This window comes from Emydura macquarii, unplaced genomic scaffold (genome assembly GCF_026122565.2).
Source record: "Emydura macquarii macquarii isolate MOO-44397 ecotype Brisbane River unplaced genomic scaffold, CSIRO-AGI_Emac_v2 contig_369, whole genome shotgun sequence".
In the NCBI taxonomy this organism is placed as follows: Eukaryota; Metazoa; Chordata; order Testudines; family Chelidae; genus Emydura; species Emydura macquarii.
Genome location: NW_027130506.1, coordinates 2,529,383 through 2,555,179, shown reverse-complemented (window position 1 = coordinate 2,555,179; position 25,797 = coordinate 2,529,383). Strand labels below are relative to the sequence as shown.

General features: G+C 41.2%; 1 protein-coding gene across 8 annotated transcripts in view; it reads left to right on the top strand.

Annotated features, from left to right (window-relative positions):
* SAMD12 (sterile alpha motif domain containing 12) overlaps nt 1-25,797 on the top strand; it is a 197,877-nt gene that overhangs the window by 110,130 nt on the left and 61,950 nt on the right. The window contains exon 5 of one of the 8 annotated variants that reach the window (XM_067530647.1): nt 20,604-20,831. The exons of the other annotated variants lie outside the window; for them this stretch is intronic. Within the exon in view, the coding sequence (XP_067386748.1) occupies nt 20,604-20,629 (26 nt within the window). The 3' untranslated portion in view covers nt 20,630-20,831. Of the gene's footprint in view, nt 1-20,603; nt 20,832-25,797 lie in introns of those variants that run through there. 8 annotated transcript variants of the gene reach the window in all.

Sequence of the window (25,797 nt, the reverse complement as noted above, 5' to 3'; positions counted from 1 at the left end):
GGACAATGGAGAAAGTCAACTAATTTAGCCTACACCATTGCATCCCCAGTGCTTATGTTCTCTTCTTATCTGGAAAGGGTCTCGGGAAGAAAAAATTCTACATAAGGAGCCTGACAATAAGGGGAGATAGATGAAGAATATTGGATGAAAAGGGAGAGACTGTATATGTGGCTGTTCATTCAGATATTTCTTTCTCTTATCTCTTCTCCCCCTGGCTCCCTCCGCCATGTAGACAATGTAGGTGCATTAGTTTCTTGACTGCCATGATCAACAGTTTGCTGTGCCTCTTGAGAAGCACTTGTACTGCCAGAGATGGGGGTATTACACTGTCATCCATGACCAGAAGGCAAATCACTGAAGCTCAGGATTAGAAATCCCTAATGTTACACTTGCAAAGTCTTTCATATTATTTCTCCTAAAGGCCTGTCTGTTATTTGCTTCCCCAGCAGAAGTTTGGGCTCCAGATTTTGGCACCTGGGGAATCCTGAATTCCTTTCACCTGAGATATTTGTTTTTCATCCTCTCAGGACACAGCAGATGTTGCCGTTGTCACAACTTTGGGTAGGGAATTTACTAGCCTTCCTGGATTGTGGCCTGAAGAAAGGAAATGCGTAACACCTATGGAATCTTGTTTTCACGTCCGTGTTTCGTAGTCCCTGGCGTTGCATTATTTGAATTGCATGACAATCCTTTTTACTCCGTTATTGTGTGTCTCCCTCTTTTGTTATCATTATCCTGTCCTGACCTTATTCTTTTCCACCACCCTAAACAAACAATTTCTACCACAGTCCGGAAGGGCCTTGTTTCTGTTCCTTATAGTACAAATTACTATGCAAATGTTTCCTGCATATGCTGCATGCATGGCATCTCTCCAAAACAAAAAACCTTGCTGTTTCAGAGAAGCACACTCAAACCTAATTCCCTAGAGATTTCCTTTGCCCTATGCCTTTTTGGTGTCACCAATCTCTGAGACACCTCATAGAATGGTTCCTGCGGAATGGAATGGCTACGTCTTTAGGAGAAGGTTTCTGAGTCAAAACAGTTTTCTTCCTTGCCACAGGATCAAAAGTGTATTCCATAGCAGTTCGTAATTTGAGGTAATGGCTCGGGATATTAGTCCATACAAAAGGGGATGTAAATACCAATGCACACTAGTATGTCGTGCACCAGTTGGCCTATGCAGACCTGCATACACTAAAAGTTCTGTAGTGCATATTAACATAAGACTGTTTGAAGCAGGACTGCATTATTGCGCAGTAGGGAACTTTTAGTGCATGCCATCTGGGTTCACACAGGCCCAGATAGCACGTGACACACTAGTGCCCACAAGAATTTACACCCCTCTGGTGTAGACTAACGTGCTGTGTAGACAAGCCCTAAGCCTGTCTGCATATTAGTACCTGGGCTTTTTCCCTCTTCTTGATATAGGTTTTTTACATCACTTATACGGATCCCTACATATCCCTTCCACTACATATCCCTATCCAGTGTTCTTTTCCTGTAGCACAGCAGGAGTCTTAGCATTCATCCTATAAGGCTGTCTCCTCTAAGTCTGAGATGTCACTTTATAACCATCCACCTGAGTACAAAAATGCCCTCTCCACTCCCCAATTAAGATCATATGAAGCTCTTAGATGAGCTAGGGCAGGGAGCCAGAAGAAGTGATCACTCCTGCAATGCTTCTGAAACTTCAGGCCACCTATGACCCGATTTCACTGAGAATCATTGTTTTCTCAGATAACTCCACTTCCTGCATGTGCGTGCACATGTGCATATTATATACACAATGTGCACGAGTGAGGTAAAGTTTTCCAACTGAACCATTCAACTCTGGATGACTTAGAGCATTCACTTTTCAGATTTCTAACTTGAGCTGGGAGATGCATATACTTTGCAATGCAACAGATTTTTTCAATCTCTGTTATATTGTTGAATTAACTTATTGTGCTTCCTATAGTTATGCCATCCAGTCTTTTGATAATTAAAATATGTGTATAGTCAGACTTATGCAACTGTGGAATTCTGCAGCAGTGAAATAGTGCTGAAAAACCATATCTGTACAACTTACGATACCTGTAAAAGATCCAAGAGGTATATATCTCTGTGACGCTGTGAGTAAGTTTCCCAGACCTGAAGAAGAGCTCTGTGTAAACTCGAAAGCTTGTGTCTCTTACCAACAGAAGTTGGTCCAGTAAAAGATATTACCTCACCCACCTTAAACTTTTAATGACAGAAAATGTATATTTCTTTTTTCATCCATGATAACTGAAGGCTGCCACTGATGTTGGGTCCAGAGTTTAAGTTCTTGAAATTCAGTTTGTTTTGTGAGGTTTCCCACAAATGTGTGAATCCCTGGGCTGACAAGGCTACTCTTACCTGATGAGGAAGTGGCAGTGGGCTCCCACTCGATCCAGACAGGATGGCGTTTTTAAGCAGTAATCAACCACTCCTTGCCAATGGCTGCCATAAGGCACCGGACAGTTCAGCTGTATTTAAAGAATCATTGGTTCAACGAGAAGCAGTCAACAGGAACGGAGACAATGGGCCAGATTTTTAAAAGTATTTAGGCACCTAAAGATGCAGAGAGGTGCCTTGTGGGATTTTGACTTCCACACTGTCACATTGTAATTTCTGGATCTAAATTTAAAGGATGTTTTACATAACCAAATTGTTTTCCAGCAGAAAGAGACAAGGCAGAGAAGGGATGCAGCAATCCTGCCTTAAAAACTCAACTGATATACCAGTTGGCATGGGCACTTGCCTAAATGCATCTTTCATTAGCCTCAATTACTACTTCACATCTCTTTAGTTTATCTAGCTAAGTAACACGCTCCCCATTCTGCCATCCATTCTATTGCGGCTTTGTTAAATGACTCTACTGACCTAGTGTTTCCAGTGTAAAATATATACACATAAATGTAACCTCTTACATTCATTTCATTCTCCAGTATTTTCTCTTGGTTTTTGTGAGAGGTCAAGTAAGCAGAGTCCAAATGAGAGACAAACTACCAAGGGTCTGAAACTTAAATAATGGAGATGGGATTCTTGCAGCCAGTGCTGGTTTCAGAAAATTCAGATCACCATAGAATCCTCTTCTGCTTCTTAGAGACACTCCTTTTACATTCCCTCTGGATAGAGGCTCTGTGGAAGGCTTCAGCTGAGCCAAGCACAGATCCATTCTCCTCATGGCTGAGTTCTGTGGCAATTCCAAGCACTGGGGGCAAATAGCAATGGTAGTTACTCTACTCAAGAAGCGTGTAAACCCACACACGCAACGACCTAAGGGATTATTACACGCCTATCAATCTGCCTTTGAAGATTTTAGGCCTGATTTTGCTTGTCCATATACTGGGGTTAATCAAGATTAATGCTCCATTAAGTCAATGGAAAGATTCCCAATGACTTCAAGGAGCTTTGGATAAAACCCAGGAACCTTAGTAACACAAATATAAAAACATACTCATTCTATCCTTTAACCCAGCACAGCTTTTTCATAAGTAGAAAAGTACAGTCTGGTGCTGCATCGGACACATGCACTATTTATATTCCTTAGAACAATTGACTTAAACACAAACAGCCTGATTTCCATTGGGTATCAACAAACCATCTTCTGATTTTGCATATGGAAATAACTGTGGACATAATTATTTGTGCACCCGAGATTAAAGGCCACAGTTGAAAATGAAGCCCAGAACATGTGGTCTTCTCTTCCCCATTTCTTATATTTACTTCCCTACTATATTGTTTCTTCCATATGTGTATATACACTCTTGTGAACATGCAAACTTTGGCTTAGCAATTCCCTAGAAAATTACATATTTTGCTACAAGTTCTAGCTTCATCTGTTGAATTCCCCTCTTCAAGCTGCTTCTGTGTTGAAACGTTCCTGTATGCCAAACACCGCTCCTCTGGAAAGTATATCAAAGGGAAAATGCAGTTGTTATACTTTTTTGTCCCTCGCCTGCCAATCACACCCACCTAATTGTATCTTAGATGCTCTTTTGGTCTCAAGCAAAGAGGCACTCATTTTATTGTCTCTGGAGATGGTTATAACCTTTACTGTGTTTAGATGGACGTTTCCTAAACTGCTTTATTTTAACAGTAGCTATAAAGGTCCAAGTCCTGAGAGTTTGCTCCCTTCAGTCTGACAGTGGTGAGCACTGATACCAATTTCACACTGATTGTAACTTCACTGACTTCAATGGAGTTGCTCCTGCTTTTACTGTGTTTTAAGTGAGGTCAGAATCAGGCCTACATTATTGTTTCGAATGCTGGTTGGTTACTGGACTCTCTTCCAGTTCAGACAACCCAGTACAATGGTTTTCATTTCAAATAATTGGTACTGACCAAAACCAAAAAAAAAAATGTTCTCTGAAAGAAGTTGCGTGGCTTCAGTGAATTGTAGAAGCTGGTATAGCTCATCAAGAAATGAGTGAAAATAAGAGCCCCAATTAATTACCAAAAAAGAAAGAGTGTAGTTTTTTAGGTCCCATTTCCTCTGTTAGGACTTTGTGTCTGCTTCAAAGGCTCTCATTCATTCCCCTGTAGTCTGTTAATTTTATCTGAGGCTTTATCATCCGCCAGAAGATTTTATTTTGGGGTTTCCTCTTCTGTGGGCGGGTGGCTTCCTCCTTCCCGTAGAGCGGGTTCCATCTCTATCTTTAGGAACTGCAGAGCCTACTGTAGACCTTCCTGTCTCCTTTTTATTACATACTCTCATCCTTCCTTGCTACAAGTTTCTGGCCCAGGAGCAAGACATAAAATGAGAGTTGCAGCTACACTTTATACTGCTTAGTTGATCCAGAAGGCTGTTGTTTTAAATACCAAAGTACAACATTTAAAATCCAGGACTGAGCATGCTCAGTAGAAAATTCTGTTATCCAATAATTTTCAGAAATGACATGCATGCTCCTGCAACTAGCTATTTGGTTACATGATTTGACAATCTCAGGCACTGAAGAAGGAAGAGATTGTAAACTGAAGAGGCTTAGTACTTTAAGAGCAAAGGATTATGGGCCTTAAACTGTCTCTCTACAGCGGTGTGAGTTTGGTTAATCCTATCTATCCAGACATTGGATTTTTTTTTTAAATTCTCTTGCAATGGCCCTTTTTTAGGAAGTCTCACCTCACATATTTATTTTTCTATAAATGGATTGATTTCACATCTTTACTTCTGTGTTATAATGTGCTCTGGAGAAAAAGAAGTGAAATTTGAATTCTTACATTTTTAGAGTCACTGAATTATATAATCTTTGTGAAGGTAAAAAATAATTAAGATGGTAATTCTCAGGGTGTTAACTATGAGGGGTTCTTTTTTGCAGGAATGTTTTTATCACCACATATTGCAGTAAGTGGTGTGTAGTGTAACAGTGGCAATATAGTGCTTTCTGATATATATATATATATATTTTAAATAAATTGGTATCTTGGACTCTGAGATCTTTTGTATTTATTTCCTTTGCTCTCTCTAATGCTCCCCACATCACCACCGTGCTGTGTTTTGAGGTCTATCTTTTTCTAGGTTGTTTATACTCTCTATAATTGAGAACTTTATTGGCAGGCACCATGAAAAAAATTGATGCCTAAAAATAAATGATCTATCTCTTTATTTCATCTGCTAGTTCTTGTGTCAACAGGAATATGTTGATAACATAACTGCACAAATAAATGCACATCTCGACTGTTAGTAAAGCATTGTACAGAGGCAGTGATACAGTGATGCTCATTTTGACAGCATAAATGGTGGCACATAACCCGGTAGGTGGAGATAGCTTTCTCTTTAAAAATAAGAAGGCTGACTGAGAATTCCAAGTGAAAAAGTGGCAAGCTCCTCCCTAATTAGAGAGGAAGATTTCTAAGTCTCTAACAATTTGATGATATGTCAGTCTCTCCAGGATTGTTAAGGGGTCAGATCAGTTTTTGCCAGGACTGCGTCATCCAGTCATTGTACTCCATAGTAAACCAAATCTCTCCAATTCTCTCTCTCACACACACAAACAGTAATTGGATAAAAATGTAAACAATAAATATTATTAAAAATTAAACCGCTTCTGCAGAAGCCATCAATATAGTAAGTGCTTATTAGCTTATATATAACTGTGCGCTGGCATGATAGCTTCAAATTGGCTGCTGAGACTGATTTGCCATGAACGGGGCAGGCTTTCTAAAGGATAATATCTGGGTTTCAGTAATCAGACCTTCAGCTTTAATTGCCATTTGGGTGCCTTTAAATTTGTACCAGTTTTTGAGGCAATATGCGTGACTTCCTTAATGGTAGTAGGTGAAGTGCGTTAACTCTTTCACCACTGGTGCTCAGCGTTACAGGAAAGTAAGGGCCTCATCCTGCCTCCATTGAAGTCAATGGTGCAACTCCCAACTGGCCAGCAGGCCCCTAGTTAGAATCCATTATAACACCTGGCTCCAAGTTCTAGAATTCAGTTTGTGTCACTGAGTAGATAAAATTATTCCTATTGTAAGATGGATCTTTTCATAAAGTTAAAGAAAAAGCAGCTCAGTAGACCACAGACAAGCCTAACGGGCCTCAAAAAACGTGATGTTTACCATCAAGTGAGGTCTTTTTCAATGTTGTTCTACTGTCTGTTTGGATTGCAAATCCCTTTTTGGGTAATTGTGAGAATTCCTCATTCACTGACCATTCACTCTGCTCGTTTCCCCACCTCACAATAATCTGGAATGACCGAAATAAACTACTGCTCAGCCAAGAAATGAGTTATTAGTAGCCATTGAACTTCCGGCTTGTTGTTTGGGTTCCCATGGCCTGTGTCAGGCTAGCAACTAACTCTTTCCTTGCCCCTCCCCCCCCTTTTATTTCTCTCCTGCCAGTTAGAGTCTAGAGAGGAGGAGTGTTGTGTTACTGAATTGAGAGCTTAACATTAGTGCTCTGTGGTGCGATGTGAGAAACCTGGGCTCAAGTTCTTCATAGGTGTTAGGCGGGAGTTCATCAGGCTGTTTGAAAGCATCTCCTTGACAGGATTGGCTGGCTCTGATATGAGCCAGGTTCAGTCTTCATAGGCTGATAGGATGCTGCAATGTGGAACTTCTCAAGTGGAAAGATGAATCAGCAGAGGTAGGAACTGCAGATGATTCTCATCAAACCCAGACGATTTAACCCAAACCCTTGATGGCATGTCAGTTTCCTTGAGCATGTCTGGAGGAGTTCACCAGGCATCTTCATGTCTGGGAGACACTGACCCTGCAGAAATACCTAAGCCCTCTCTACACTAGGGACACATTGGTAGCCCTCAAGTGGACCCCTTCTGCCAGCATTTTAAGCATAGTGTTTGCTAGATCCACTCTTAATAGGGTTAAGTAACATGGTGCTTAAAATAGTGTCAGCCGCCATCAGGCTGTGTACACTAGAATTCCCAACTTTGCTGAGACTCATGGAACTGAACTGATATTAGCAAAAGCGGGAAATATCCCCCCTGTTGACAGGGCCACAAGGACCCAGGTCCCTTTCTCTTCTGTTTTCTAAAGAGCAGACTGGATATTAAATAACTGGCCTTAGATTGTGTGAAGAGTTTTTTCTATTGTCATATCAGATCTTCCTGATGCTTGAAAGTTTTTCCAAAAAACCAAAACAAACCTCTGTTTGTGCCCAGTTGCATTGTCTTTAGTTCCATTCTAGAACCATTCTGTTTATTATAAATGCACCAAATTTACCTGATATAGAAATGTTGAGATGTTTTGGGTTCTTAAGTTGAAGAGAAGACACACAAACAAATGTACTGCTATGATTGAAAACTGATCTGGTGAGCTTCAAAAGCAGAGCTTGGCATTATCAGCATTTTGGATTGGAGATATGGCTGAAGCAGAAGAAAATGTCAGAAACTTAGTGCCAAGAAGTAAGGTTGAACTCATGGCAGTAGTAGTGTAGCAAGATATGTACTGCAGCTGATAAAAGGTTAGTCAGAATAAACTTTTCAAGACTATTTTAAAATTGCAAAAGCATGAAATAGAAGCTTTGTAAAGTAAATAAGGTATTTGGTTCAAAGTAATCTCATGATACTTCTGAGCATCTAAGGCTGATTTTTCCTGCATTTTTTTGGAGGTTGGTTGGTTTGTTTGTTTTTAGTGGCAAGGATCCACTCATGTTTTTCTTCTGATATTTCTGCCACCCCATCTATTTAAGCAAAAAATTATGTAGACTGTTGCGTACTGTTTTTGGCAGCCTCAAAGACTGCAATGTTACTATCTGTCAGTCATGGTGTTCTGCTGTAGGGCTTCCTTATTTAAAAGGAATCAATGGGTGCTCCCTGTCTTGGAGTAGGAGTTTCATGACTAATGATGAAAATGGTGGAGGTTCTTAAAATTATCCTGGAGCTTTTGCTATAATGCTTAACATTTAATTTTTTCAGTTAATTGATTGAAGCTCAGGAACCTCACTCCTCTGGAATCAATAATGTTGGAATGAATGTAAATTGTTTTTAATATGTAACACATGCATTAAGAAATGTCTCCAGTCTTAAAATGAACCACTCCTTAAATACATGCTGCATCTGTATTTAAGTATCTTATCAATACCACAATGCAGTAGTGTACACAATTCAGCAAAGCGATCAAAATGGGCACTCTTTAGTTATTTTTCATGTTTGAGTTGCTTCTCTCTGAATTTAATGTAAAGATGGTTCTGTTTAGCTAATTGTCCCTCAGCTTTTTACTTTCTGCTGCTGAGTGGAATCATGTGGAAGCTTTTTTTCCTTTCTCTGAAGAATGGAACATTTGACTACAATTACCATTTTTTACATTGGATAAAGAACCTTCCTGTCTATTACAAAAAGGTGATTTATTAGTACATGGTGCACACTCTTTGAAATGCAGTGTCTGACCAGCCAATGAGACATGGGTAATCACAAATAGTGATGCCTGGAGAATCGAATTACATTTGACATTTAATATAAACCCAAACACCTAAATGCAAAATATGACCTCAATAAAAAAAAAAAAAAAAGCACAATTTCTAGGATGAATTGTTTCCTTATCATAAATCTATGCTGTGCAAAATGACTGATCCTTATGGATCAGAATTCTCATTGCTTTTCTGAGGTGTCCTACACATTGTGCTGTCTCAAGCTTTCCTGCTTATTCTTTCTGTCTGTCTGAATATATGTGCCACCCTCCTGAAGAAACAAGTAAGCAAGGCTGATCCCAAGGCCACACTTTGATCCCTGAAGTGGATTCTGATCAGGAAGATTTCTCTTGCATAAAAATAGATTGTATAGCCACTTGATTTGTGCCGCTGAATGTGTCACTTCTGAGATCAGATGCTGTGTGGTTGGTACCTTTAGTATTGTAATTCGCTGCTAGCCTCTTAACCATGTATTGATGCGCAGTACATTCCCTCTGAGGAAAACAATTCTGACCAGTAGTTTATGTTTCAAACTCTGACTAGCATATTAGTGATGGTGGTGAAGTAGTTAATTCATTTTCCATCCATAATTTTTACTTTGTGAAACCGATTTGACATAGTCTAGCAGGGTGCTGTTATTGAAAAATTGAAGCACCAAGTGTGATTAAATAAGATCATACATTTCATTCCCTCTTTAATTTCACATCACTCTTCAGCAGCTGTATCCTTCTGCTTCCCTATAGTTGGAGAATGCATTGCATTCCTAGTGGGCATCTCACCACGTTGGTAGCTTGCACCATCAGGCTGTTGCGAATTGAATCTGTTTGTGCACACAAATTATTTATTGTTTGATGGACCAGGGTTATTAATCTGGTTGTTTCTCTAAAGAATGAAATGCTTTATTGTAATAGGGATAAACGTGGCCTATCCCTCAGCAGCTGTGGAGGGTCATGCATGCAGTAGAATATAGGTGCCATTCCACTGCATTGAGGAAGAAGAATTCTGAAGCCTGCAAAAGGATCTGGATCCGCTTATCCACTGTGAAACACTGCTCTGCAGGGGGCTCCTCTGTACACTCTGTTTGCTGGGATTACATTGTTCTTCACAGGCACAAGAACAGCAAGGATTATTGTAGTCTCATTGCTGCTCTAATTGTTATGAAGCAGTATCACTGCTGCTATGTGACTTGTGGTGGAGGGATTCTCCCTTTAACCCTTGCTCCTGTGCCTGAATGGGGGCAGAGGTGGTATTTGGCCCATATTTACTTATAATGTGATGACAGGTCCTAAAAAGAGAATGATGCATGATATTTATTAGAAGACTAACTGGATTCTGAGTAAACCACTGGTAGTTATCCCCGGATATCTGCTGCATTTTAAAACCTTGGCTGGCCTACTCTGCTACAGCTTAAAGCGCCACATGAACAGGATCATTAAAATCATAGGCGAGTGGATTCCTTAACAGTGTTGGAAGTTGTTCCCTACTATGTATTCAATAGGAAGTGTGTGTGCAAGTGGCACTGGCAGGGTCTGAGCTGATCCGGTGCAGCTGTGCCAAACTGAACCCGAACAATGAGCGTCTGTTCAGTTGCCAGCGTTGTGACATGGTTTGCGATGTACATTATCACACTGTCATGTCAGCAGAGAAGAGCCCAATTCATGTTGACTCATCCCTGGAATATGCATGACAGAAAAGGGCTGTTGTAGGCCACCCCAACCATATGCTACCTACTGGGCTGCCATTAAATCCAATGATTATATCTCACATCCTCCGGAAGAGTAAGCTAAACTGAACAAATATCACTTCTTACTTCTGAATGAGAGCATACATAGAGGGGTGTAATGCACCTCAACTAATGTGCGTTACCTTCACAACTGTAGTTAACTCATCTTAACTTCCCTGAGTGTCCTTGTGTAGACATGCTTTTAGAGCTAGGAGAGGGAAAAAAAGCCATTTCACCTGGGGAAGAAAAAGGGGTGGGAGGGGACCAGGCCTGGTTCATGGAAGAAGTTTGAGGGGTCTAAGAGGTGGCATGTGCCCATCTTAAAGAGATGTGTAAGCGACGTGTCATTGAGCGTAAGAAGTGTCTGTGAGCTGTCTGACTTCTCTTAAATCTGATTTAGGGAGCAGGATGAAGATTAGCTTCTCACGTCTCCCAGTTTAGACTGGCTTCTCCAGATCTAACCCCAGTCAGCTCAAAGTGCAAGACTCTTTCCCCCAATAGCTGAGTTGACACTTACACCTACCTGTCTTACTTCATGCACAAGGACATACTGTTTGGTCTGAGAGAGGAAAAACATGGAAGTTTAAACGAGAGCATAACAGGGTGCTTGGAGGGCGGAGCGGCCTAGTGGTTGGTACATGTGGCTTCCAGTCCCTTGTTTCTCTGGTTTAGGTGCCTCAGTTTTTTATGCAGTGGGGTAAGGAGACCCAGGTCCTCCCTTTCCACTGGGTCCCAGCCCAGGGCCCTGTATGAATCAAATCCACTGCCCTGAGCTACTTCCTACTGTTGTTCCTTCAATTTAGGGCATGGCCCTTGCAGTCCAATTCGCTGGGGTGGCTGGGCCTCCAGTAGTGCCCTTTGGGTGGTGCCCTGTCATAGTCTCAGGCTCCTTCAGGTAAGGCAGCCATAAATTTGGTGAGGCCGAGCCCTGCAATGTCTCTGGGCTTCAGTCACCCAGTTATTTCAGTTGCCCCACGCCTCCTAGGTCTCCTCCGCAGTCTCTGTTGGCTGGGGAGACAGTGTTTCCTCTCTGGTGGCTGGCTACCCTTCCCCTCAGGTAGGGAGACAGCTGAGCCAGGCACTCTCCTTTTCTCCCCCCTTGAGGTCTGGCATTGGCTGCAGGTGTGACAGGGCAGGGTTAGCTGGGCCCACAGGCTCTCTTTAACCCCTGCTGTGCTGGCAGGCAGTTTCTCTGCTTCATCACAGAAAGCTTTTCTTTACATTAAATGAAAATTAACAGAATGATTTTCTTGGGGAATGGAGGAAAGAGTTCTGACCTTTCTTTCCCTGCGTGATACAGAGTAAACACCACAGATGCATCATAAGTGAAGCTAATAATCAAATCAGTGATTTGAACTGGCTAACTTTTAATCTGACTTTCTACATAATTATTACCATGTGCCATGGAACTCATGTCCAGGAAATGCTCATATGGTGACACTGTCGGCTGTGAGATGGTACTGTGAGATGGCACTGCTGATATAGACAGGACTATTACCTGTATGTGCTTGCTTCGTTTTTCTCAGGCATTCACCTATATAGGATGAAAAGATGTCTTTTTGCTGTGAGTGAGGTGTTAAGAAAGAAGGAGCTGAGATTTTCCTTTGTGCTGTTCTACTTTCCTGTCCCCATACAAGGCACCCAGTGTTACGAATCCCAACTGTCCAAAAATCATGAGTCAGGCCCTCCAAAATTATTAAACTGGTTTAAAATCTTAAAATTTAAAAAGAACCCCAGATTTTATTATTTTGTATTTGCCTTGTGGTTTTTGAGCCTTTCAGATGTGCTTGAGGCTCAGTTTGGAAAAGGGCAACAAAAATGATTAGGGGTATGGAAAAGCTTCTATACGAAGAGAGATTAACAAGTCTGGGACTTTTCAGTTTGAAAAGAGGTGACTAAGGGGGAATATAATAGAGGTCTATAAAATCATGACTGAAGTGTTATTTACTCTTTCTCATAACACATGAACTAGAGAAATGAAATTAATACCAAATTGAACACACCAAATGAAATTAATAGCAGGCTTAGAATGAACAAAAGGAAGTATTTCTTCACTCAATGAACAGTCAATTGTGGAACTCCTTGCCAGAGGATGTTGTGAGGGTCAAGACTATAATGAGGTTCAAAAGAGAACTGGATAAGTTCATGGAGGATAGATCCATCAATGGCTATTAGCCAAGATGGGCAGGGGGATGGCTGTTTGTCAGAAGCTGGGAATGGGCGATGGGACTAATCACTTGATGATGACCTGGTCTGTTCATTCCTTCTGAAGCACCTGGCATTAGCCACTGTCAGAAGACAGGATATTGGGCTAGATGGACCATTGGTCTGACCCAGTATGGCTGTTCTTGTGTTCAAGCTTTTCTCCCCAACCATGAGGACTAAACATTTTTTTAATGAAAGCAGAGATTATAACATAATCACAGGATTCCAGGGGCTGTTGCTTTAAGAAAAACACTAAATATCATGTTACTCATAATAATATAGTGAAAACTGGCACCACGGGGTGCCTGTCCTGTGCAGCTGTCTTACTGCCCCAGCAGAGTAGGATGGTTCCTGTTCTACTTACCTCCAACATGTGGCATGACACTATCATTTGCCTCCCACTCACCTATAAGCTGCTTTCATCATTCTTGCTCTCACGAAAATGCCCCATCTTCCGACTAACTACTTCTATGTTGCGCCTTTTTCCTCTCATCCACATGCAAAGTGCCCTTCACTCACACCTGCCTTGTGATAAGATGCTCCACCTGAACATCTGCTTTATTTCCTGACCTGAGAGACAACCACATTATGAAGGAATTCTCCTCCTTTCCTGCCTTGCTAACAACAATAAAACAGACTTTTAAAGACCTTCAGTGCTTTGGAGGGAGGAAAAAGGTGGGAGTCCCGGACAGGAAAAAACAATCATATAAAAATAAATCAAATGTAATTTGAGCTATAATTAAAGGTCTCTTTAAAACAAATAGAGTTTGGAAAGAAAAATGTGTGCTTTTAAACCTGTAGGGAAAGCTGTGTTTGTGGTTAAAGCCAAAAACTGTGATTCAGGACATGTGGGGCTACTGACTTTGTGTGGGACATGGGACAAATATCTTAACCTCTCTGTGCCTCAGTTGCCCCATCTGTAAAGTTGGGACAGATGATCCCTAGCTCATAGCGGTGCATGTTCCTTGATATTTGTAAGTGCAGTGAGGTGGAAGTTCTTTCAATAGCATGGCTTTTCAGAGTTTACTGTATTAAGATTTCATATGTTTGAGATCAAATATTAAAAGCTTTGTGAATCCATTCAATACAAATACTGTATATATAAACTATATATCCATTTGTTGTCAGTATAATGCATCCAATGGCATGATATAAAAGCAGGAGCTGCTGCAGAGGGGAACTAAATGGGTTGTCTAAGGACATTTTAAATGCATATGCTTGGGTCCCCTTTTGGTGGCACTAGTGCACATTGTTGCACATTGTTTTTTTTTTTTTTTTTTTTAAAGTGGCATTAATGCTTGTGAAAGTTGCTAGACTGACAGTCCTGGAAACTGGACTCTATTTATCCATAGAACAAGTGCAATACGGCTAACAGTAGTGCAAGTTTCATGGGCAGTCATGCCATGCAGGAAGGCAAATGCAGCATGGGTCATCTCCCTTTGGAGGCACGCCAGCTCGCTGTCTTTAGAGTGCAGGAAACCAAGTTCCCTAGAAGTGTGGGGGCCAACGGCACCCAGACTGTGACCCTGTCCTTCCCCAAGACTCTGCTGCTGCTCAGCCTTTTCCAAGGCCCTGCCCTCACTCTACCTCTTCCCCCAAAGGAGGAGGATGTAGGGGGGAGAAGAGGCAGAGAGAAGAATGTCAGTGGGTGGGGGGGCTTTAGGGGAAGAGACAGAGGAGTGAGTGGCAGGCGGGGGACTTTGGGGGAAGAGGCGAAGTGGAGTAGACGGGATGGCCTTGGTGGTGTGAAGAGGTGGAGCTAGGGTGGGGCCATGGGCCAGGCGCCGATGCCCCCTCTCACATTTTTAGAGAGCTTCCAGCACTCGCATTTAAGCCTCCCCACATTGAAGACTCATGTGCCACTTATAGCAAGTTTTCCCACTCTTCTCAGTCTTCATGGTCAGTTATGATGGTGGTTTTGTGATAGTGGAAATTCATACTCCTTCATAATGGCTATTACTGTCATTGGATGAGAGAGAGAGAGAGAGAGAGAGAGAGAATGACTCTATGGCCTGGTGTGCAAGCCCCAAGCTCAGGTTCCTGCTTCAGTGATTATTCCCCATGCAGTCAGCTATGTGGCTCCAGGTTTATGTACATTTCCCAGTGCTAACTGTTCATACTCTTCTTTCAGCAGTTTACAGTACAAGAGAACTAGACTCCTAGCACCATTGGGGCCAGTGAAACTACTGCATAAGCAACAAAGAGCTATACAAGAGAAACACTTAAATAACTGAATATTGAAGAGAGGAAAAATCAGAGCTTAACATTGGTTGAGTTTCTGCAGAAGTAATGAAGTGTGAAATGTGCTTTTCCCAACCAGTGCGCCATGCTGCTTTAATTTACAGAATATATAATTATATAGCATTAAAATTCTAGTACATCCGTCTTTGGCAAAAAAATTAAATGAAAACAGACAAATGCATGAATCTATTTATGAGACAATTATTGCAGAAGGAATGGGTACGAGCGTAAACTCTAACCATTCTCATTATTTTAAGACTTGCCCTTAGGATCCTTTGATTATGAACCCTGTAAATATTCACTTACTGTTGCAAACCAATTTAGTGAAGGCCAACCACCTACACACTAAATACAAGTTCATCTAAACCTGGATATGCACATAAGTCCTAGAGTTGCTTATACACATACACACAAAGTTGCAATGTCTTGAGAACACATGGAAGATTGCAAGGACACACACAAGACTGGTTATTCGCAATCAAATCATTGGTCCATCTGGACCAGTATTGTGCATCTGGCAGGGAACAGCATCTGAATTCACCTTAATCCATTTAACTAAATGTGCAGTGCTGCAGTGACCATCTTTAAGTGCTACATGTCCACCACTCTAGGTGTTTGCTTTAACCATAAAATCCTTAGAAGAGGAGATACCGTGGTGCATTTGCAAATTGATGGCAAATGCAGGGTTTGTCTACCCTGCACTGCACTACACTACTACAAACACCAATGGCTGGCCCATGTCAGCTGACTCAGGTTTGTGGGGCTCAGGTTGCAGCCCTATAAAATTGCAGTGTAGCCATCTGAGTTTGGGCTGGATTCTGGGCTCTAGGACCCTCTCGCCTCATGGGGTCCCAGAGCATGGTCTCCAGCCTGAGCCTGAACATCTACAATGCAATTTTATAGTCCTACCACCCAAGCCCCACGAGCCTAAGTCAGCTGACATTGGCCAGCAATGGGTGTTTTACTGCAGCATAGACTTACCCGTAGAGTGTTAATGGTGCCCACTGTGCAACTGGGGGGAGGAAAAAGAGTGAATTCCTTCCCATCCTCTGCAGGAGAATCTCCACTGTGAAACACCATTAAGTAATTTATACCCAAAATCAGAGCTACTGCACCCTTAAATCTTGTGGAATTGAGCCTCTGGAGTCTAAGTATCTGCTATTTAAACTTCTTAAAGAGGAATCCTTCAAGGGACTGGATTGCTTAGGAGGCTGTTAATTATATATGTAGTCTAGATCAGTGGTTTTCAACCTTTCTTCATTTGAAGACCCCTAAAAAATTTCAATGGAGGTGTGGACCCTTTTGGAAATCTTAGACATACTCTGCGGACCCCCAGGAATCTGCAAACCACAAGTTGAAAACCATTGGTCTAGATAACTAGCTCAAATGTAGCCCTGGCCAGGAGTGACCAAAAGTTTATGATCAGATAGCGGTTTGGTGACATATTTGAAATGAATTATTGTTCTCACTAGCAGACAAGTATCCACATTGCCAAACCACCGCAAAGTATTGAATGGCCCCAAGACTGAACCACCATCTCACTTCTAGAGATGATGCTTCCAGGACAGACTTGGGTCACACTGGCGGAGTTGTCACATTGGTGCAATTGTGAGGCTTTTTGCCTGTGCCCTATCTTTTTTTTTTCCAGCTGAACAGTGCACTTAAATCTGCAGTTCTTCCAACATGTTTCATAAGCACTTAATTAACTGAGGCAAATAAAAGACCAACTTTCTTCCTTCCTAGTTCTTGGTAATAAACAGAGTCCCTAGACAACCAATGGGCTAAAAAGCACACATATATATTCTAGTTAGAACAAAAAAGGAACTCATGAAGTTCAAGAAGGAAACAGACTTGTTTAGTCTCTGGGATGCTTAGGAGGCTGTGGATGGAGACAAGTTGATTTTGGTAGGGTCACAGAAGAAAAAAAGGAAATAAACTTAGAGCTTAATGACCTTAACAGGAAAACAAAATTTCAAAGGGAAAACATAAAAAGATGACAGGCACTAGCAGAAAACAAGAAGATTTGTGAACTGGGGAGTGAATACAGGGGAAAAAACCCAACATGGAATATATGATATAGTTCATTAAAAAGTAACACATCTGATAGAGCAGTTAATGTGGCTGTATCTATAAACATAATCACTGCTATTAAAACAGACCGAGATCTCCGTGTTTCTGACCCTCAACTAATGAGGGAATTTGTACATTTCTGGCAGAAATTGTATACATCCATCAACCGTCCTCTGTAAGCGGGAGGAAATTGTGGAACATCTGGGATATTGAGGAAGAGATAAATATGGCTACATTACAGCAAGAGGAAAGAGCTCCATTATTGGTAGGGACTGGAGGAGCAAGTGAGTCTTGTGATTGAGATGTTGCTATGGAAAATGATTGGACCTGAATGTTTTTTTCTGGCTGTAGTATTTAAGTCTGGGAATAAGGAGGAGGCTTCTTTTGGAAAAATGTGTTTAATGGATCTTTTTTAACGTGGGATACTAATATACAGCCAGATTGTGGCCCGCTCTGCACACAACACAAATTGTCAAGAATGAGGCTCCATACCCCAGCACTGGACCAGTGATGGCAAGCCAATCTGTAATAGTATTGCACTACTTGCCTTTGTGACAGTGCTGGCTCTTATTGCTGGCCCTTTAGCACAGTGGAAGCTTCAGGCACCTTGAGTTGACACAGCAATCCTTTCTGCTTCCTGGGGTATATAAGCCAAAGGAGTTCAACCTATCCCTGAGATAGCTCAAGTTCTTTGTGTTCAGTTTTTTTAAAATGACAAAAAATTGCCAAAGTCATTAATGTATGTCCTATATAGGTCTGGGTAAAATACTCAACAACTATATTTTATACTCTTAAGCTTTTTCTGCTGGTTTTACAGATACAGAAAACAAACTCTATTCCCAGAGCTCTGCTGACAACACTGAGCTGGTGGTGCACAAATTAGGAGGTAAACAAAAAGCCATGTTCATTTCAAGCTCCATTAGAAACAGAGGCAGAAAACAATCAATGTCTCCCAAACAGAAAAGGTCAAAATTGGTAGGCAAAGAAACTTTGGTTTTCAGGTAGCTAAGAAGGACTGTATACAATGAAGACAGTCTTTCTCCCTCGCTTTCTTTTTAATTGGCAAGCAAGAAAAACCTACCAGAGAGTGTAATGAAGAATACATGAAAAATAAACAATTACCAATAATCATTTTAAAGAGAAATACACTGCAAGTGTCTGATTATGATTAAATTGTTGCATTTAAAGGCTGCCTTTCAATTTTAAATCTTGCCTGTAGGATTTTATGAATGTTCAGTAATGTCTATAGTCTTGGCCTGACCCATGTGAAAGATCATTCTTTTGACAAGCATAATTGTGAAATTTCACTCTGACGTTCTGTTGGTGCAGTCTTGTATAAGAGTCCTTGGGGCCTTTTAATCGAGTTTTAAACTTTGTTGTACATCCAGGATTAAGTCTGGAGAATTCATGTGTGTCATTTTGTTATCCAGTTGCGCAGCAGGGGATGGCCAGAAAAACAAATATGGTTTTATGCAGTGTTGTTGTAGCTGTTTTGCTCCCAGGATATTAGAGACAAAGATGAGTGAGGTAATAATACCTATTTTTGGACCACCTTCTGTTGCTGAAAGAGTCAAGTTTTCAAGCTCTCACAGAAGTTGGTCCAATAGAAGATAATACAGTTTTATACATTTTCATTTTATGGTGACATGCATTCTTCATCTCTGACAACTACATGTTTATCTGTAAATTTGAGATTTAGTTAGCATCCTAAACTAAATTCCACATGGCCTCTTTGAGTTATATTTTCCCATACTACTCTGAATTAGTATGAGTGCCCAATTCTTCAAATATTAAAACGTATACAATTTTATTAATGTGAACAGTCCCATTGAAGTAAATGGGGCACCTTATCAATGTAAAGTTATTCACATGCTTACGTGTCAGTACCTTAGTTTGTGTGCCAATGGATGTACTGAAAAACTATGCCTCTGTTACAGTTATCCATGGTACCACTGCTACAGTTAAAAGTATGTCTGTACTCACTGTAAATCCTTCTAGCATTGATCAGTATCTTAAGCACTACTGGCAATAAAACATCTCACTCTTATAGCACCTTCTAGCCAATGATCTCAAAGCACTTTAAAAAACATTAATGAACTAAGCCTCATAGCACCCATGTGAGGTGGCTATTAGTCCTGTTTTACAGATTGGGAAACTAAGGCAAAGAAAGAGAGAGGGCCACATTTCCATAGGTGATAGAGCATTTACAACTGTGTATGTGATGTTTAGACTAGCTAAAAATCAACTCCAACAAAGTCATGGTCAGGATCTGTGCAAGAACAGGCTTTTGCATGTGTGGACAATGTAGGTACTTGTAAAAGGCACTTCGGAGCGCTCCTCAGCTTTACGCCTCCTTCCAAAACAGCTGCATCTCATTATCACTTCTTCCCATCTTTGAGACGTAGCTTGCACTTCTTGTCATTATCTTCAATGGATATTAACATGTTTGTTAAACTAGCCCTGTGAGCCCCAGAGCGCCTGTGCCCCTGCACCCATATAATTTGTCTGTCTTCAAGTTCTTGTCCTAAATTTCCATATATCACAGTCGTTCATTCCTCATCCCTTTCTTTCATTGATCATTTTAATTGCATTTTACATTCAAAGAAAGTGACTTCTAAAAAGGTAGGGTCCAGAGTATCCTTGCATAATGTTTCTTTTATATAGTCTGCTCAATTTGCAAGTTACAAGATGACATTTTTCCCTAACAGTCCACTGCAAACCTACCTGATTCTGCTTTTTCATTCTAACATAATGGTTGGTCATATTGCTTCTGTAACCAGGACTTACTGTAGCTGACAATATTGTAACTGATGTGTATGGTGAAATATAGACATCAGATCACTCTTCCTACTTGCACTGGTTGTGTATTACTAACTGTACTAAAATCTTCTTTTGCTCAGTACAGTACACAGCTATGATTCAAGGACATGTAGGAAGCTAATGTATTGAATTCTATTTTTTTACAAAGTTACTATGATCTCTCAAACTGCATGCTAAGGTTTGTCTCTTTGTTTTAATAATCGGCAATGCTGAGAATGTGACATTTGTGTTTATATCACAAAACAGTGCTTTTAGTCCCCCTTTTGTAGGTATTTATTTCCTTTGTGAAAGCTCTGAATGCATCCTTCCTTTCAATCACTTCTACAAATAGGAGGTCAAATTCTGTTTGTCTTACACTGAAGTTAACTTCTCATGATTAACTCAGGATTTGGCCGTCTGGTTTTTGTGTTTGCGTGTTAATAAATTATGAATGTCAGATTGAAAAAGTCTGCATTCTGAAAGCTGCCTTCAAGACATGTAAGAAATGATGTTTTCAGTGAAGCTTGAGGGCATATAGTATGCATTTAGTATGCTTACTACTACAGTAAATTCTTTCACAAGGCTTTTTCTCTTTTGCAGCACAGTTAATTTTACATTTCCTTTACTGACACTGAAATGCACTTGGGTTTATAATATTAGGTAAAATTAGTTTATGATGTCACTCCTGTTTTTTAGCATGCTGGAAGTGGAGGAAGAATTGAGGTGTACTGTAGCACAGCTGAAGGCTTTTGGTGGAACTTGGAGAATCTCACACAAAGGACTGAGGAAATGACATTCCTGGTTCAGTCAGCCTAGAGGGAATGGCTTTTCTCTTTAACATTTTATTGTAATCTCTCTGATGATACCTCAGAATGTCAGTTTGCGCCTCATAGCTGACATTGAATTCTTCCCAAAATAACTTCTGATGTACATAGGTTTTAAAAATTAAAACTCAGCAATTAACAGCCGAAAACACAACCCCGTCTGAAAAAGCTGATGCATTGCAAGCTTTTTGTTTCTAATTCATCTTCTGTTCTTTAAATGTTAGCACCAATGTTGGTGCTATGAAATGCCACAGAACAATTAATATCATTGGTGCTAAAATGCTTTATTATATATTGATTAGTAACGTGAGTCCTTAATGTTCAGATGTCCCCGTCCAGAGAACTCTGAGGCTTGGCTTACAATTAACAGTTAGGTCAACATAGTTATGTCTGTCAGGGGTTTGAAAAAAAAAAAAACCCATACCACTCCCCAGCATAGTTATGTCGACCAAATCCCCAGTGTAGTCACAGCTGTGTCAACAGAAGAATGCTTCCATCCACATAGCTAACTTTGTTTGGGGAGGTGGTGTTCCTACATCAACAGAAAAACCTCCTTCTTCAGTGTATGCTGTGTCTACCCGATGGTATTATGCCAGGATGGCTATGCCGGTATAGTCTTCCTAATGTAGATATGCCCTTAATATCTTTGGTTTCAGGAAGGAAAGGGATTAGGATTCTATTTTTGTCCTAGTGGTGGTTTAATCCTGAAATAAATCTCTCTTGATTAGGAAGAGTTTTGGTAGTTTTTCTAGAAATAACTGAAAGTTCTAGCAGCTCAATCAGGCACCCACTGAAGTCAATATTTGGACCTCCGTAGATTTCCATGGGTACTTAATTGGGCCTCGTGGTAAAGTGGAGGAAGGGAATAGTCATGAATCTTTCCCATCATGAGTAAGGTTCAATCACAAGTTAGTAGGAGAAATGTTCTGAGACATCTGCATGTGGATGGAAACTTGCCTGACTTGGGTTCAGAGAAAACAATATATTTAGATCATAAGGGGAATTTGTTCTTTAGTGCACAAGGGAAACTATTTTGTTGGGAAACAATAAGTAAGTGAATTCCATGTGCCTCATTTTCTACTTCCTGTTTTTTCCCCATGGTGATATAGCAACTGCTTGTGAAAGGTTGGAATTAGCAGAGCAGTACTATATCAATGCACAAGACAAAGATGACAAATAATAATAGTTTCTCCAGCTGCTTGTGCCAATCCATCAAAAATTTACCTTACAGGAATCTCCCCTTTCCTATGTTGAAAAAGTGGATTATTATTGCCACAGTGTCCTCCTGAACCCTCCTTATGTAACTTAATTTTCTCTTTTGGGCTTGTTTCTAAAAGCTATCTGTTTTGATTGCCATCCCCATCTGCGATATTTCAGACTAATGAAACAGGGTGGTTGTTTTTACTCAGAAATTATATTTCTTTTTCTGTGGAAGGATTTCACACAATAGAATGCCAATAGAAATCTGAGCAGATATCTCTGCTAAGCTGCTTTTAAAAACTGAATTAGCCTAGTAAAGAACGTCAAAGTATGTGCTGTGTATTGTGTTAAAATGTTGTCTCTGCGTATTTTCAAAAATAGCAAGGTAAGGAATCACAGAGTGGGTAGGCTTTTCACAATAGAAACTGTTACCAGACTAAAGGTAGCCGTTCTTTTTCTCCTTCTACCCCCTGTCCCTCCCGTTCTAAATACATTAGAAAATGATCACAGAAACGTAGGGCTACATCCTGCAAACACTAATTAATTTGTGCAGTACTTACTGTGGTGAGTGGCTCCATTAAAGACATAGACACTATTGCCATAATAAGCACTACACCTAGTAGTAAGTGCTTTCTAGATTGAGCTCCATGTCATAGTTACTAATGAAAACATAGTACAGTTTTTCTACTGCTATATCTGTATTATGGGGCATCCAAACAAGAGTTACGCTGGCCATTTTCCAAGAGCCAGAGGGCCATGTTTAATTGCATAAAATACATCATACTAAAGTGTCTCATCTTTAATATGAGATACACCCTACTATACAGAGACTACGGGTCTACTCAGATCAAGATGGAATGCTACATGCTGAGTCCTGTGTTCTACATTACCTATATCTGGCAGTACAGGCCCTATTATGGAACTCAGTGTTTGAACAATGGATCACACTTTGCCAACTCCTGATTAACTAAAACTATATTGAACTGCTTACAAATTTTAGGGATAACAAATAACTTTTTCTGGCATATCTGGATGTAGCTACCTACTGAGTAAGAAATAATAAATAAATTGGCATTCTGCTAGGAGACAAAAATATGTAAGTCTTGCATGATGGTAAATTTTTATTTTAAGCAAGTATTTTAAGTATTATATAATTATTTTTTGTGTGCCCATCTCTGTGGCATCTGGGCACATGACCCTAAGTTAAGATCAACATGTTAAAGTAAATTGCCAACAGCAAATTCAGTGGCAATGCCTACTATAAGGCCTTGTCTACACTAGAAAGTGTTGTCAGCGGAAGTTACAGTGGTGATCAAAAAGTGCTGTAATTACAACGCTTGTGCCTGTCCACACAGCACTCGTGTTGCCAAAGCATATCCACAGTTAGTGCTCTAGCATCAACATGAGAGCAGTGCAATATGGGCAGCTATTCCACTGTGCAACTTGCTACCTTGTGCTGCTAGGAGTTGTGGGAAGTTGGAGAGGATCGCAGTGCATGATGAGTGCAGGCTCAACATCCCATGATGCAGTGATTTTTGTCCTTTCATTCCATGAGTTTCCCATTGTGTTTTGCGACATTTTTCAGTTTCCGGAGTGCCCACCATCTCCATATGAAGGATGGATCCTGCACTGCTCTCCACTGTTATTGTCAGTGTTCTGAACACTTCATGGCTTGTCATGTAGTATATTATGAGCTCCCAATCAGAACTGGAATCTGATGCACCTGACCTGCGGTGTGCCATGCAAACAAACAACACCAGATTACTGTTTGCATTCACGGAACATCTGCACACGGTGCACCGCCACTTTTGGGCATATGAAACAAGCACTGAGTGGTCGGATCGCATTGTTATGCAGGTCTCGGATGACCAGCAGTTACTGCAGAACTTTTGTATGGGCAAAGCCACCTTCATGGAACTCTGCAGAGCTCGCCCCTGCCCTGCGGCACAAGGACACCAAAATGAGAGTTGGCTTCTCAGTGGAGAAGCGTGTGGTGATTGCCATGTGGAAGCTGGCAACTCCAGACTGCTACCGGTCGGTTGCTAATCAGTTTGGAGTTGGGAAGTCCACTGTGGACTGTGTTACCGCAAGTGTGTTGGACCATTAATCGTATTTTACTATGAAGGACTGTGAGTCTTGGAAATGTGCATGAAATGAGGGATGGCTTCACAGCAATGGGATTCCCTAACTCTGGTAGGATGATAGATGGCACCCATTCAGATTTTGGCACTGGACCATCTTGCAGTGGATCAACATCAATAGCAAGGGTACTTCTCTATGGTACTGCAGGCATTTGTGGATCACCATGTGCGTTTCACGGACATCAATACGGGTTGGTTAGAGAAGATGCATGACGCACACATCTTCAGGAACACTGGCCTGTACAGAAAGCTGCAAGCAACAACTTTCTTTCCCGACCAGAAGATCTCAATAGGGGATGTTGAAATCCCATAGTGATCCTGGGAGACCCAGCCTACCCCTTACTGCCATGGCTCATGAAGTTTTATACGGGCAACCTAGATAGCAGCAAGGAGCACTTAAATAGCAGGCTGAGCAGGTGCCGAATGACCGTTGAATGTGTGATTGACAGATTAAAAGCTTGCTGGCTATGCCTTTATGGCAGGTTAGACCTAAATGAGGAAAATATTCCTATAGTTATAGCTTCCTGCTGTGTGCTCCATAATATTTGTGAAACTAATGGTGAAAAATTTCCCCCTGTATGGAGCGCAGAGGCAGATTGCCTTGTAACTGAATATGAACAACCAGATGTCAGGGTTATTAGAGGACCACAACGGGGGTCCATTCGAATCAGGGAGGCCTTGAGGAATTGTTTTGACAATGAGCACCAATAAGGTGTTTTTGTAAACAGCATTGTGCCATGCTATGACTGCTATCCAGCTTGCACTGTATATCAATATAAGCTGCAACCACCGTGGGCAAGACAAACAAAGATTGCTTATTCTTCACAGAGTGTCTTTGTTAAACAACAATTGAACACACACAAAAAGCTGGGCTGGAGGGGAGAAAGCAGTGAGGGGCAATGTGAGCTATGAGAGCTGGAAGTAAGTCCAGCTGTCGTTCTAGTAGCTCTCTGAAGGGGTGAAGTGAATTGGGGACCAAGACTGGATGGGAATTGGTAGGAATGTGTGCATGGAGTTTGGGGAGGGCATAGAAAGCAGTTCTGTATTGGCTGCAAGGAGGCGTGAGCATGCATTAATTCAGTTTGTAGCATTATGAGTAACTTTAGGAGCTCTGTTTGCTCCTCCATGGCTTTTATTATGCACTCGTGACCTGCTATCACTTGCTCCTGGGTTTCCCTCCTGTCCTGCCTATCCATTTTATGATTTTTGGACACAATGTGTCTCCATGCCGTTTTTCTTTTTTTTCTGACTCAGAGGACTGGAGCAATTCTTGGAACATCTCCTCTTTGCTTCTCTGTGGGTGTTTTCTTATCAGCCGCATGCACTCAGCAGGTGTGGAGGGGCTTCCCCTCAAGGGCACATCTGTAGAAGCACAATAAACAATGAACAGAAGCATGATTGAGAGTGCAATAACAGCACTGATGCAATGCTGTAAAATACACCTCTTTCTCACTGTCCCCTGGCAAGAGCATAGCTCAACAATTGCCTACGGCATGCTATGTTGTGCCCAGGAGGAGGAGGCACTCAAGCTGGGGAAAAGATTCTGGGTGGTTATTTGGAGGTATTGATGCAGATAGATAGGGACAAAATTTCAAATTGTGCCAACATTTTCTACAGGCAGGGGCCATAGAAGCTGATATGTCACTCCTGAGAGTAAGCAGGGATGCTAGGGTGCATGTCCTCCATGTGAGCCGCTTCAAACCAGGTCCCTATGTTGCTCGCCTG